Raw genomic sequence first — 14,972 nt, 5'->3', positions numbered from 1 at the left:
CATATAAATAAACTCACAAAATGTCACACATGAGTGATATCACATATGAATAAACTCATGATGTCATGAATGATGTCACCGATGTATGAACTCATGATGTCACACATGCGTGATGTCACCCATTACTGAAGTCATGATGTCACCCATGAATGATCACATGATGTCATACATTAATGATGTCACACATGAATGATCTCATGATGTCACACATAAGTGATGTCATGCATGAATGATGTCACACATAAGTGATGTCACACATGAATGATCTCATGATGTCACACATAAGTGATGTCACACATGAATGATCTCATGATGTCACACATTAATGATGTCATGCATGAATGATGTCATGATGTCACACATAAGTGATTGATGTCACCCATGAATGATGTCACACATAAATGATGTCACACATGAATGATGTCATGATGTCACACATAAGTGATTGATGTCACCCATGAATGATGTCACACATTAATGATGTCACACATGAATGATCTCATGATGTCACACATAAGTGATGTCACACATGAATGATGTCATGTCACACATAAGTGATGTCACACATGAATGATGTCATGATGTCACACATAAGTGATGTCACGCATGAATGATGTCATGATGTCACACATAAGTGATGTCACACATGAATGATGTCATGATGTCACACATAAGTGATGTCACCCATGATTGATCTCATGATGTCACGCATGAATGATGTCACCAAATGTATGATCTCATGATGTCACACATGCGTGATGTCATCCATGACTGAAGTCATGATGTCACACATAAGTGATGTCACACATGAATGATGTCATGATGTCACACATTAATGATGTCATGCATGAATGATCTTATGATGTCACACATAAGTGATGTCACGCATGAATGATGTCATGTCACACATAAGTGATGTCACCCATGAATGAGGCGTCCACAGGACTCCACCACCAATGTGTTGATTTTGTTTTTCTGTCAGCCTTCTGCAGCGACCTCTCGTCCGAGCGAGTCACAGTTTTACGTCAGGCTATGTGGAAAAGAATTGGAAGTCTTTCTCACTGCCAGAAAATCAAGGATTTGAGGAAGATGTGGCGAGCAGGGATCATGTTTTGATGCTGTCTAGTGTTACCCTCCCTTCCTCCTGCCTAGTGACATTATCTACCTTTTCATTTGTTACCAGCATTGTGTCCCCTCACATGATTAAGCCAAAGATCCCAGAGACTGGTGATGAATTGACGTATTTTAAAAAAAAAATATTGATCAGTTTTAAGCATTTTATTATATTTATTTTTGTGAATGTAAAATCTTCCTTTTAAACAAAAACAATTTTTTTTCAAATTAAAATATTATTGTGATCATTTTTCTAATAACGATGGTGAACTAATGCCATTTTATAAAACAAAATTTCATCAGCTAATGAAAACTTAGTTTAAGTTTATGTTGTATGAGGTTTTTTTATGTAAAGTTGGTTACTTAATTTATGAATCTCTCATTCACCCACTTGACTGTCTGTGGGAAATTTGATTGGACACTGACAAAGGTGCTTTAAGTTAAATAAAAAAATCAAGAAAGAAAATGGAACTAATTCATTTTGGGAGGGATGGTCAAGGGATAGACAGCATAACTGCTCACCCTGAATTCTGGAGTTTAGTTTTTATTTCTAGATTTATAGGACATCACAGAGTTGACCTAATTCTAATGGGTACCTGACTTATGCAGAAGGGTTGAGTGGGAGGAGGGGTATAGTAAGTAGAAAACAATTAAATAATGAATCTGCTGAATCTCATAAGTTCCAGAAAGGGTGCTATTTCCAAGTAACTGAATATCTGAATAAAAATCAGTAAATCACTGTTTTGAAATGTATGTCGTGTTTTTTTAATAAATCAAATGTCCACCTGTTCCATTCCTTCCACACATTTAAAAAAAAAATTACTGCTTTTAGTCAAGTTGAATCTCAGGAATATATTTATTTTAATATTATAAATATCTTCATTTTTTTTTATTTTCTTATGTTTCTGATAATGTACATACAGCTTTTATATTTGACATTGTAAAAATGTAATTTGAAAAGTTTTGTTTTTAATAGTTGTGCTGTAGTTTGAGCTGCAAGCACCAGTATTTGGGCCTAGTTTTTTATAAAAATCATCTCAGAGACAGCTCATAAGTTGTAGCAGCTAAAAATTCCTGATCTTCTCTGTTAGCCATGGAAGAACCCGGATCCCAACTCGAGACTTTCGGGTTAGCAGTCTAGCACTGTACCGCTCAGCCACGCCATCCCTATATAAGTTGTAGCAAAACTCCTGATCCAAATTTCCCATTCCCAGGGTGCTGCTGTGAGTGGAGTGACAACACCAAGGCAGATATTCGCCAGGCCATCTGGAGCAAGATCACTTTTGCAAACACTTACAGAAAACAGCAGCTCATCATGAGAGGGGGGATTTCTTATTAGATTCAATTTGCCATAAATGGCTTTTCAGGGCTATTTCACCAAAAAAATGGACAGATATATAAAAAAAATGTATCAGGTTAAAGCTGAATTTTTGTTATGATCTCATCAAATTTTTTAGTTGAACTGAAGTTTAAAAAAAAAACAAATTCATTTTTATAATTTGTTTTTTTAAAACATTGTTACAAGTTTAGTGTTTTAGTTTACATTCCATCTACTTTAAAACAGTCTATTTATTTTAAATTGACAGAAAAAAAAATAACCGCTCTGTATTATTTTACAAACATAAAAAAAAATTTAAAAGTAAAGATGTTAATCCACTGCCAAAAAACAATTTATTGAAATTTATTTTCAAACAATTTATTTTCATTAAAACTTTTTTTTTTTTAAACTATGTTCCAATTTTTTAGCCTTAACTAGGTATTTAAAGTTTATATCTCCATCAGTTTTGTTGCATAAATCAAAATAAATTATCTTTGAACAGTAGGTATTAAATAGACTGTTTCAGAGAACTGTTTTTGGTGGTTGCACAATTGTTAAAAAAAGGAAAGAGAAGTGGTGTACTTATTGATGTAAATTATAAAATTCCTGGTTTAAATTGTAAATTTACACCAGCAATTTTAATAAGTTTAATATAATTTTGTTTTTGCTATTTAAACAACAAAATATTCATCTGCATCACCATATCAAAGTAAACTCCTGATAAATTATTAAATCAATGACTTTTTAACAAGTACAGACTGCTTATAATTGTAATTAATTAGACTGCCTATAATTGTAATTAATTGTATGTATCCTGTTTGCCTGGTTAAAAAGGGTAATTTTGTTCTGCAATATGAGCTTTTGGTCTTTTGTTGATTACTAATTTGTTTTAAGCTTTATTTGACTTAGGCATCCAGTATCACATTTTTAAAAGATGCCATGTTTCTGAGCTGTTGTTTTATTTGACTATTTTATTAGTTGAGCATCATGACTGTTATTTCATTTGGTACTCTTTGCTTAACAAAATATGAATAAATTTTGTTCACAAGATTTGCATTATTGCTCTTTTGTTATTATTTTGTTTTTCAACATGTTTAAGTGTCAAAAACTTACATTTTAATATACTTTATTTTAAATAGCTGAAAATCTCACTGCTTTGTTTTCTGCACCCTTGTAAGTGACAATGCTTTGCTCATTCATAAACTCATTTGCTTCATTGCTGATTTAACCTGCTGATTACCCCTCATCATCCAGCTCGTTATCATGACCATTACCTGCCCTTCTGACCCACCTCATAGCTTAACGCCTGCTTGATATCACATGGACTCAAGGTGGACTCAATTCTCTTTCTCCTTTCAGAATTTTGCCAGCACCATTCCCGCGAGCTTGCCACAGACATCCGTAGGACTATTCAACAAAAAATTGGCTATGCCAAATTTTACTTTGTAAAGAAAACCCAGGATCCGGATACTCCCAAAACAACGCCAGCATCCATTTCTGTTGAGGCTTCACCTAGAAGGATGTCCATGGAAATGGCTCGCAGAGGTCTGGGTGGATTGCCTTTAGACATCCCCACTAAGATTCAGTCTGGCAGAAGAAGCAGAAGATCAAGTGAAAGTCTTTCAAGAGGTTTACCTGAATCAGAGGAATTCCCTATTAGACTGAACCCAAGGGGAACTCCTGACATAAACAGTAGGGTGTATGTTGAGATGCCCAGTGACATTTCCAACCGTCTGAGTGATGAAGCCATGTCCAGCAGGCTGACCTCCATTGATATGTTGACAGACAGACTCGGCACAGACATGTCAGGCAGGCTATCAGCCGGGGATCCAGCTCGGCGAGTCTCCGTGGATCTAACAAGCAGACCTGACGACTTCACAGGCCGCATGCCTAGCAATTTGACCGGCAGGATATTATCCGACTCAGCCAGCCATCTCCCTGATGATCTCTCCACCAGATCTGCCAGTAATCTCCCTTCAAGATCAACTGACATCTCCTCCAGTCGTTTGCCCTCTGAAATACCAGGCCGATCACATGGCAATCCGTTGGATAGCTTGTCCGGTAGAAACACAGATAACTTAAATGAACTAACTGGTCGATTGGGTCCCATGCCTTCTGGAATGTCCAGGGGTTTTCTGGACATGCTCAATAACATTTATCCAAATAACTGAGACAACAGGTCCAGCTTCTAATTCAGGCTAGATGTTATATGGACCACGAATGTCGTAATACAGTTATATTTCCTGTGACTTGCAATGTTTCTGACAAAAACAAATTGCATAAGTCAATGACGTGTAATTTTAATATACAGAGATTGTATATACTGGGCTTAATAATTACTATTGTCATTGTGACACACTTTATTTCAAGCTTAGCTTTCAGTTTTTAGTTTCTACTGCTGTGATCAATATGTGAAGTCCCAAGATCTGTGATTTCTGCAGAAACACCAGTAACTGTTATCTAGTCATGAATTTTTATTTTTTTTATCTGACTTTATTTACTGTTTTCCCAAATTAACTCACTGAATTTATTCATATCACATTTTTATTATTGTTCAAGTTTTTCTAGAACACCAAGGTAGTATAATCTTGTTCAGTTTTTAGAATTTATTTAACAAAAGGTGTTTTCTTAAAATGTTTAAGTTTTAAAATGGATATATTACAAATTAAATTTAAAGCTGAAATATAAATCAAAGCAAAATGCTGGGTAAAATTTTTATATTTTTAATTTGTCAACAAAAGAAAATTTAAAAAATTAAAGCAATAGCAAATTGAATAAAGAAAACAAGAAAGTCGTCTGCCCCTTGTATTTAATCCAAGGATGTAAGTACCTTTTTAATACATGTGCTGTATTTTACAAGTCCTGTTAAGTGACAGTACAAAATAATTGTTTTTTTTATACTTACAGTTGTAGCCTAACCTTACTCTGTCAGTGCTAAGCTGCTTTTTGCTGCTCCCTGTCATCCAAGCTGATCTTTTCTTCCCATCTTTGCCTTCATGTCCAGCCTAAAAATACTGTAGTGAACCTTGTTGATTTATTCAGTTTGTCTCTTAGCATTTTGCAGTATCATCAGATGCACCTCTCCCTGGCTGTTAATTTCTTTATACAAATACAAACAGTATTACCTGTGTCTAAAAAAACATCACTACTGTCTTAATTAATTGTTGGCTAACTGAGTGGTAGGCCTTTCCAGTACCACAGATAATTATTCTTACTGAATACAGTCATTGGCATTAGTTTTCATCAAACTACAACTTTTATTATAATGTGGTGCCTAATTAGGTCTATCTTTTAAAAGTTTATAATATACATTGTCTTTCATTTGCTATGCATATGTTGCTTAATGAGTCATTGATGTATTTATTTGAAAGGTTGGTATTAAAAAAAAAGTCCATTAAGGATTTTATTTAAAGTAAGAAGTTGTAGGCTCCTTACAAATCTTACTTGATAGAAGACCTACTCAATTAGTCAAATATGTAATGTATACTCATTTGTCTTTCATCAAATGTTTTAGGAACACTAGGTGTGATAAAATACTCTACACATACTAGATTATGTTATATCTATGCTGTATTGGTTTTTAATACTTCATTTCAACTATTCATGCTCAGTGATGTTATATTTTCTTGTTGCTATTTTTCTTATGGAACTGTCCACCTAGAGCTTTCCTGTGTATGGTTATTTCCCTTTTGACTTTATTCAGCTTTCTTTGAAATTTCTCAAGGCTTTTAACTAAATAAATTATGAACTAACCAAATGTCATATCTCTATTATTTTATAGTCTACCGAGGGCTTTGTGTAGGTTATTTTCTTTATTTCAAATATATCGACTACTTTGTTTACTGAGCTGGTTTAGCATATCACAGCGGCCATCATTAAATGGGTCTTTTATTAAGTTATTTTTAACTTTTTAATTGTTAATTAAATGATTAGTCCAATATCAGAGGGTATTTACATTTTAATGTGTCAGAAAATCAGTTAATTATTTATTAATTTTTATCATTGCACATTTGTTAAATTGTGACTAGCCCAAGAAAGAATTACTATTACTTCTGGCCATGTACAGATCCATACACAATTTCTTAAATGTAAATGTACGTTATGATTATCATCAAATGTCCTATCACTGCTAGCGTCAAGATTTTTTTTGTTCCCAGTGCATGTCAAAATTGCTACTTTAAGCTATATATCTGTATATTATGATTTTTAGTATATTATGATTTTTAGTTCTAACATTTATGATAAACAACCTGCACCTACAGGAAAAAAAAAGTTCAGAAAAATGTGCTAAATTGGATATTAATGCAACACAACCTGTATCTAGCTGATGAAAATGCTGTTTTTTTATTTGCTTGAATAAACACTGGTGCTGAGTGTGCATACTTAAGAAATGATTTGAGAAATAATTTTTTTTTTTAACTTAAAACACCAAACTAATACAGATATTAAAGGGTGTAACCAACTGGGCAAGTGTGGAAAACTATTACATTTTATTTAACTTAAACACGCGTAAGGGCGCTTTAAGGGTTATCACTGTTATGTAAGAGCAAAGCCACAATTTATCAATAAAAATTTTCCCCCAATCAACTCTGTTGCAACTTCAGCATTAAAATTCTTTTCATTTTATTCCAGTAGCATTTCGTAAAGGTGAAATTTGTGGTTAGAGATTCTGCACAAAAAATTTAGGCTGAACATTTTATTTTAAGAGCATTCTGTTTAACTGCTATTTTTTAATATAGTAATTATGTTAATAAATAGAGACCATTAGATATTAAAATGTTTGGTCACTAACTTTATTTGCATCAACAACAAGAACATTTAAAAAAAACATGGAGTATATACTTAATGCTTCAAATGATATTGATTAATGTGATTATTTAAAAATAATTTGAAATGATGAAAGTATGATCATATACCACTCAGTCTATGATTGGCAGATACCCATTCAACATCTCTGAACATCTATTCTTTCATTTTAAAAATTTAGAGCAAGCATTTCTGATCTCAGATAAGTAAATAAAATAACCAAATAACTACCTTGGATACCACAAAACATAATTTTTAAAAATTATTTGAACATATATTTCAGAGCAGAAGTTTAAAAATTTTCAAGAAAACATACTAAATGCAAAAATGTACACCAAACATGCTCATAAAAAATTTTTTACCGAAATTTTTTTTTTATTTCCTAAATAAATAGAAAGTAATTCTCCAAGTTGTACAGATTGTTTTAAAATTGTAATTATCAAAGCTCTTTTAGGCTGAAATATCAATGATAAACTATTTAAAAAAAAAAAAGGAACTAAAAAAAAATAGTTGTTAAATAATTGGAAAAGTATCTCAGTGGACATATGCTAGTCCCAACATTGTATTGGTAATGGATTCTGTAGTTGTTTACAAAACAGGATTTATACCAATTATGGATTAACTTCCAAGATACAGAATTTTTGAAAATAGTATGAAATCATAACTTATGTATTATGAATGAAGAGATGTAATTCATCATTGAACACCCAAGCAGCTCTCACATAACATCCATGAGATATACTGCTAAGCATGATATGAAAAAGGTTGTTACATTTACATCATTCAAACAGGGATTAATTCTTTAAAGGACAATACATTTCAATAATAATGAAGTTACTTTTCAAACTCACATCAGCAGAGGGCATTTAAGACAAAGTTGAACTGAATGATCTATAGAACATTACCATCAACATGATTTCCAAGTACGAAAGTAAAAACATCATCATGGAAACATTTCTATTGGTTAGATTTACACTCATAAATTTTGATTGACAATATTATTAATAATTATCATTATTTTTACAAAATGGTCCTTATTTTATAAAATAAAAGTTCCTTAATTACTTACTACAAGGAATTTGTAAGGAGTTGTACTAAAACTTTGTTCTACTACTTTCTATTAAAATAATAGTAAAGCAAATCTGGTCAAATGATCTAATTGATTCAGTAGGCTACGGATTACGATTCCTCGTCTAGCTCACAGAAAAACAAAATAAGTGAATTCCCTTTTAACATGATTTAGCAGAATCTACTTTAAGATTATTTTTTTTAAGGGAAGTAAAGTAAAAAAAAAAGAATATTGGTGTATCAAAACAAAAAACTTGCCTAATGAAACTCATAATAAGAACACAAACTAGACTGCTTGTTAAATTACTACAAACAGATGAATACATTAGTTATTCTCAATAAATCTCTTCAAATTATCATCTATTAGATATCATCTTCATCATCAGGATCAATCTCTATTAACTCAAAATCATTTGCTTTCATAAATGGATATGGTGTTACTTCAACTTTAATATCAGGTGGACTTTGCTGAGCTCCACCACCACCTCCTGTTTCATTCGGCTGCCCCCCATCACCACTTTGTGGCTGCTGCTCTCCATGTGTGTCTAATCCTTGTTGGCCTCCTCCATTTCCAAAAGCCCCATGAAAACCAGGTTGAGCTTGACTAAGATCTCCAATTGAATGTTGTGTGTCTCTGCTATCATCTGATGCTAACTGTTGATAATCATAGCTCTCATCTCCAGCACCTTGTAGAAAACTGTCTCCTGTAATGGCAAGTGTACACAAGATAAATGCATACAGTAACCAGTACAACTATCCTAATGTAACCAGCCAGAAGAAAGATAAGACATACCTTCAGAACCTGCTGATGACATTCTTCGTTCCATTCCAGCATGTCCTTGCATACCACCATAGCCAGTAGGATAAGGATATGCTTGTGGACCACCATGGAAAGACTGACGGCCAAACGGTTGTCCTCTAGGTCCTTGTCCAGGTGATTTAAACTGACCTAAATAAAATAAAATAAATTTGATAGGTAAAAATTATGGACCCAAATTTTTATTTCCCAGTTATTCAATTACTGTAGTATAGTGGGTTTTGTGAAGGTAAACAGTCTCAAACATATCCAACCTCTTTTTCCTATGTTGTAAATTTTAAAGGTTACCACATTTTCAAAAATATCCTACCACCTACGGTTCCAATTTTTAAGGTTGAGATGTATACAACCACCTTTCCCAAGGTTGGTGATTTTCAAGGCTGGTAGATTTACAAGGTAACCATAGTTTCTAACATAACCAACCACCTTTCCAAAGGCTGGTAGACTTACAAGGTAACCATAGTTTCAAACATAACCAACCACCTTTCCAAAGGCTGGTAGATTTACAAGGTAACCATAGTTTCAAACATAACCAACCACCTTTCCAAAGGCTGGTAGATTTACAAGGTAACCATAGTTTCAAACATAACCAACCACCTTTCCAAAGGCTGGTAGATTTAGAAGGTAACCATTGTCCCAGATATATCAGGCCATCTTTCCCTATGTTGGCAGACTTGGTAAGAAAGAAATGCAGCCATCTTTTGGCTCATTATTCTCAAGATCTGCTATTGCAAACTGAGTAGCAACAGTAGCTTGTTAAGTTAGTACATACTCTAAACAAATCTATCCAACCTATTACTACAATACAATAACTGTTTTATTCAGTTATTGATGGCACTCAGTATAAGTTGTTTATTTAGTGCCATGTGGGAAGAATAATACACATGAAGTATCTTATTTAATGAGTACATGTACAAAAAAAAAAAAACAACCAAATAAATAAAAACACAAGTACATTATTTAGAATAAGTAAAAAAAAAAAAATGTAGATATAATTTATAAAAGTAAACACTTTTACCAAGCATTATTTTACCTTGACTATTCTGTGTGCTCAGAAAATACAAATTATCAGAGTTCTAAGATTTTTTTAAAAAGTTAAACTGTATACAATTTGTATTCTTTTTTGGGATCATTTTATATTAGAAGTTGCAATGTTTAAAGAAAAGTTGAGCTTGTTGGTACAAGAGAGAACGTCCAAAATGTGTAAAGAAGTAACTCCAACAGCGAGCAAATTGACACATAAATAATAGTGCAATATTGTTCATCACTTACAAGTTTTGTCGGCTTGGCTGCCTTTTTTCCTCTGTGCAGCCAACCTTGCCAATGAATTAGTATAGAAAACCATTTGAGCTCTGACAACATCCCCTCTCAAAAGTGGAATTCTTTTTACTAACTGTTTATAATACACAGATTTTGTACAAACTAAAGAAGTATGAGCTAAAAGCCCTTACAAATTTGGTGGTGTGCTTATGACAAATAATCCCTTTTATCCTACATAGTGAAAATAAAGGGGACACGGTTTACCTGCCCTTCTTGCATTTGTTCTGATCCATGATACTCTTCGAGAAGAGCGAGCTCTAAAGATTTCAGCAACACGATCATAATCATAACGAAGAATTGGTATATGCAAAAACAGCTGTCAAACAGTGAACATAATATTGAAACAAGAAACCAGAAATTCAACCGCCCTTGATTTTTTTAAGCACTGGGATGAACATCCCCTTCCAATCAAAATGAAATTGTTATGGAAGTAAAAAATACTAGATCTATATTGTTTGACAGGAATATAACTTTTACTGTGTAAGCGTGTTTTTTTTTAAATTATTGAAAAAAAAAGATGCTTCTTGTTTTAAGGCTTCCCAAAACACTGAATCCTACCTGTCGTTTTTAATCGATGTCTGTATCTCCAATTTTTGGATCTCAGGCTCATTATCCATGAAGTGTATTCTAAATTATACCCCAAAAGTGGTATTCTATTCACAAGCTTTTATAGTAGGAATAATATTGGTTTATTTTTAAGATGAGAATAACAATTTCTTTACATTACTTTTGAATGAAAGAGCCCTTTGAAGCAAAGCAACTATTTCTGATCCAAAAAATATCAATGTGAGAAACATACTGAGAATGATATTTGAGCCAACTTTTGAAGAAACATATTTAAACTTACAAAAATTGTCTATTCTTGCATTTGTTCTTTTCCGGGAAATTCTTCTGGCAGACCTAGCTCTGAAAATCTCAGCTACAGATTCTATGTTGTACCGAAGCATTGGCAACCGTCGAAATAGCTGATTAAATATTATTAGACGTAATAACAGAATAATAAGAGAATTATGCCCAATGCATGATGCTGCAGTAGATATAGAATTCTGAGAAAACTTGGAAAAACTTAACAGTGAACTGTAGCAAGAAACGAAGGCAAAAATATGCATACGATGCTTCCCACCAAGTAATTGTGGTCTCAGACAAAAACCGCCATTCTATCTACATGCATAGCTAAATAAAACCTACCTTTAACCTTTAAACGGCTTTTGTACCTTCTTTCATTTGCTCTTTGACTCATTACCAAGATAGTACGCTCTTTTTTAAACCTCAAAAGAGGTAGACGTACAAACAACTGTTCAAAAAAATAATAATGAATACACCTTTAAAAAATAAAGAATAAGAGCCATTTTGTCACTTTTGGTGTCTTGTAGAAGTTCGAGCAAATGAAATGGTCTAATGAAGCAATCTCCCTCACAAATCCAGAAAAACTATTTAATAACTTTTCTTACAAATCTAAATTGAAAGCACAATTAGGTAGCATCTTGATAGCTTAATGTTTTACCTTGATTTCGAATGCGTTCTCTATATCTCCTTTCTTTAGCTCTGTGATTCATGATAACAGAAGCACGTCTTCTATCAAATCTCAACAGTGGGACACGATTTATTAACTGCATTACAAACCAACAATCAGAACAGTTGCTAATCATGATGAGCCCTTTTGATACTGCTTTATTCTGGCTTCAACAGAATGCTTACCTTTTTTTTTAACCCCTTCCCAATATCTCCTTCCTTTAGCTCTTTGATTCATGACTGCAGCTGTTAACTCCATATTATACCACAACAATGGAAGTCTACGAACCAACTACATTAATTTGAGAGACTTTAGTATAAAAAAGTTTAAGAAAAAGCCCAATTATCCTTGATGAAGTAGTGCAAAAAGTGTTTCATTTTAAGAAATTAGACAACTAAACCTCTTATTCTTGTAAATCAATTTCTTTTAAAATGTATTTTTAAAATTTTGAATATGACTGTCTCCTAGGAGGTAGAAAACTGGTATTAAAAAATCACAAGATACCATTGGACTAGAAGAACCGAATTTGTTTCAATATTGAGTGCAGAGTACAATGAAAATCAACGGAAGAAAAACATGGATTAAAGGCAACATGTAACCATATTCCTCATTTTACAATTTCTGTGGGCAGTGGTCTAAGTAAAATTGATAACGTCATCAAGAATGTTGATTTTGAAAGGGCTCACCTTTCATACGATGGGACTTCATATTTTTTCTGTCTTGGGCATTTTTCACTAAATAGTTTCTTGCAATACCAATATTGGTATACTTGAGTAGTGGCATTCTAAAGAGCAACTGTTAAGTAGGGACAAATAGGTGTTCTTTCAATGTCAACTTCACATTTTTGACACATTAACACCAGAAAGAAACTTCAGATCAATTGTATAAAGCATGCAAACTAAAGGGTACATGACTGTGGGATCTGTGGTCAAGTGATAGTTGAACAGAATTGAAAAAATAATTCTTTTAAGTACTTTTTGGTTGTTTTTTTCTCCCATAATTAAAAATCAGATTTAGAAAAAAACTGCAGAGAGAATTAAAAAAAAGACTGAAAGAATCAGCCAACAATGCAAACTAAGAGCCTCCTACCTTTGAGGAATCTTCTAGTAGCATCATACTTTCTGTCATGTCCCCTTCGCATTAAAGAATCAATTACCCAAGGTTTGTTGTAAGCCAATAAAGGCATGCGACGTACAAGCTGTTTAACAATGGCCAAAACAGTTTACATCTTGAAGTATGGTTTATACAGGGACGCCATGGTGAAATATTTCATTTACTCCCCTTTAGTAACCAAAACAGAGCTTAAGTACTTTTAGTAAGAAAAAATAATACTAGTTGCTTTATTCAAACTAAAAAATCACTTTGTTTTGTTAGTTAAGATGAAAACATCTTCACTCAAAGAGCCATAATTTTTAACTTACCTTGTAGAACATTATTCCTAAAATACTACTTGTTCACTAAACATAATAGTGGTATTTATTTATTGTTAGAAAAAAATGTACTTTCACATGTGCTGGTGCATAATTTTTTGTTGAACTGATAACCTAAATCAAAAACTTACAAACCTTGAAAAAGTGACCTCCGTTTTATATGAGCTTTACGATCTTTAGCATTTTTTGCCAAATACTGACACAAAAGAAACATATTGTTGCTCAATACTGGTAACCTAAATATAATCTGCCAGAGAGAATACTGATTTGATACTATATTTTATTTTTTTCAAAAGATTTAAAATGATTGATATGCTTGGTGAAACAAGTCAAATTGTTTAAAACAAGATAATCTGTGCTAAGACTAAGAGGTTTCATTTTATACTACCAAAAGAGCAATACTTCAACTATAAACCAGAAAGATTTCAATTCCTCAGTAAAAACTAGAGGAAAATCAAGATATGAGACAGGTTGGAAAATTCCATCAAAGTTTATTGAAATTTGTAATAATTGTTTTAGACTACTGATTCTAGTTCATTTTAAAATTTCATCAATCTCTGCTCATTATACTTAAGATACCAGTTTGTATCTTTGTTTTAAAAAATATTAATAGCCCCCTCCTAGTGTATTGTACACCATGTTCTGCTACATCAAAGACACTTATCTAGCTAAATATTGACAGAAACAAAATCATAAGTAATGCAAAATAGGGCTTTAATTTAGCTATTATGCCACTGATTAACCTACCTCGCCCAAAATGGGAAAACGCAGCATTTTTACTTCGAACCAAATTAGCTCTTCTGTCATGAACAGTTTTATTTAAATAATACCCAGTTCTTTTAACATCGAACTTCAACACAGGTAGTCGTATGAAGAGCTGCAAACATTGGGTTATTCCTTAATTGTTACTAGCTATTAACCTTTCATGGAGAAACAAAAAGTTGCATGGATGTGGATACTTTTTAAAAGTTTTCTCAACAGGTCTCAAAACATTAGAAAATGACAAAAACAACTTTATGCCTAACCTTTTTGCTTCCGATTGTACATATTCCTCCATGTGGCCCTTGCCAAAAATATTTGACAAAAGTAACTACGATTGAACCTCAATATTGGCATGCGGTTAAAAAGCTGTTCAGAATTGAGATGTTTAAGTTAACAATTATGTCTTCCCTTTGACATAAAAATCTGCACAAAAATAAAGAGCATCCCTTCTCACATGGTGCAGAAAACACAAAAAAGAATAGCTCATCCCATTGCAGTTACATCCTATCCTACCTTTAGCCCCTATTTTCTTGCGTTGACGATAATGAATTTCTGCAGAACGTGCTCTAAACATAAGGCTCACTCTTTTATCATCAAAAGAAAGCAAAGGCAGACGATGAAATAGCTGTCAATAGCAAAAATGATCACTTATTCCAATGCTTATCAAATTGATTGATGGATGGATGGATGCAGAGCCCCTTTGGTACAGATAGAAACTATTCAGAAACCAATTTCAGTTTAGCAAGAAAACTTTTTAAATGTATAATAAAAACATCTTTTCAAGAATGAAAAGAAACAAAAAGCCTTGAACGGTAATGTACTCAC

General features: G+C 32.9%; 2 protein-coding genes across 48 annotated transcripts in view; one reads left to right on the top strand and one right to left on the bottom strand.

The window, feature by feature from the left end:
* The window catches only part of LOC131934879 (uncharacterized), a 33,176-nt gene extending 27,731 nt beyond the window's left edge, over positions 1-5,445 (top strand). Inside the window, exon 6 of the mRNA XM_059291029.1 lies at positions 3,791-5,445. Coding sequence (XP_059147012.1) covers positions 3,791-4,602 — 812 coding nt within the window. The 3' untranslated portion in view covers positions 4,603-5,445. The remainder of the gene's footprint in view (positions 1-3,790) is intronic.
* Positions 5,446-7,202: 1,757 nt separating this feature from the next.
* LOC131934887 (uncharacterized) overlaps positions 7,203-14,972 on the bottom strand; it is a 38,019-nt gene continuing 30,249 nt past the window's right edge. For 37 of the 47 annotated variants that reach the window (XM_059291108.1, XM_059291094.1, XM_059291091.1 and 34 more), the window contains exons 7-8: positions 9,099-9,254; positions 7,203-9,009 (exon numbers count right to left, since the gene is read on the bottom strand). In XM_059291108.1, the coding sequence (XP_059147091.1) occupies positions 8,669-9,009; positions 9,099-9,254 (497 nt within the window). In that variant the 3' untranslated portion in view covers positions 7,203-8,668. Of the gene's footprint in view, positions 9,010-9,098; positions 9,255-10,394; positions 10,516-10,646; positions 10,759-11,000; positions 11,107-11,289; positions 11,408-11,946; positions 12,053-12,641; positions 12,751-13,044; positions 13,154-13,520; positions 13,633-14,132; positions 14,263-14,410; positions 14,514-14,972 lie in introns of all 47 variants that reach the window. The other 10 variants (XM_059291118.1, XM_059291080.1, XM_059291095.1 and 7 more) reach the window with 10 other exon arrangements.

Source organism: Physella acuta, unplaced genomic scaffold, assembly GCF_028476545.2.
Source record: "Physella acuta isolate Inbredline_101_S28 unplaced genomic scaffold, ASM2847654v3 ptg000119l, whole genome shotgun sequence".
Lineage (NCBI taxonomy): Eukaryota > Metazoa > Mollusca > Gastropoda > Physidae > Physella > Physella acuta.
The sequence above is the reverse complement of the archived record's forward strand: the minus strand, read 5'-3'. Positions and strand labels throughout refer to the sequence as shown.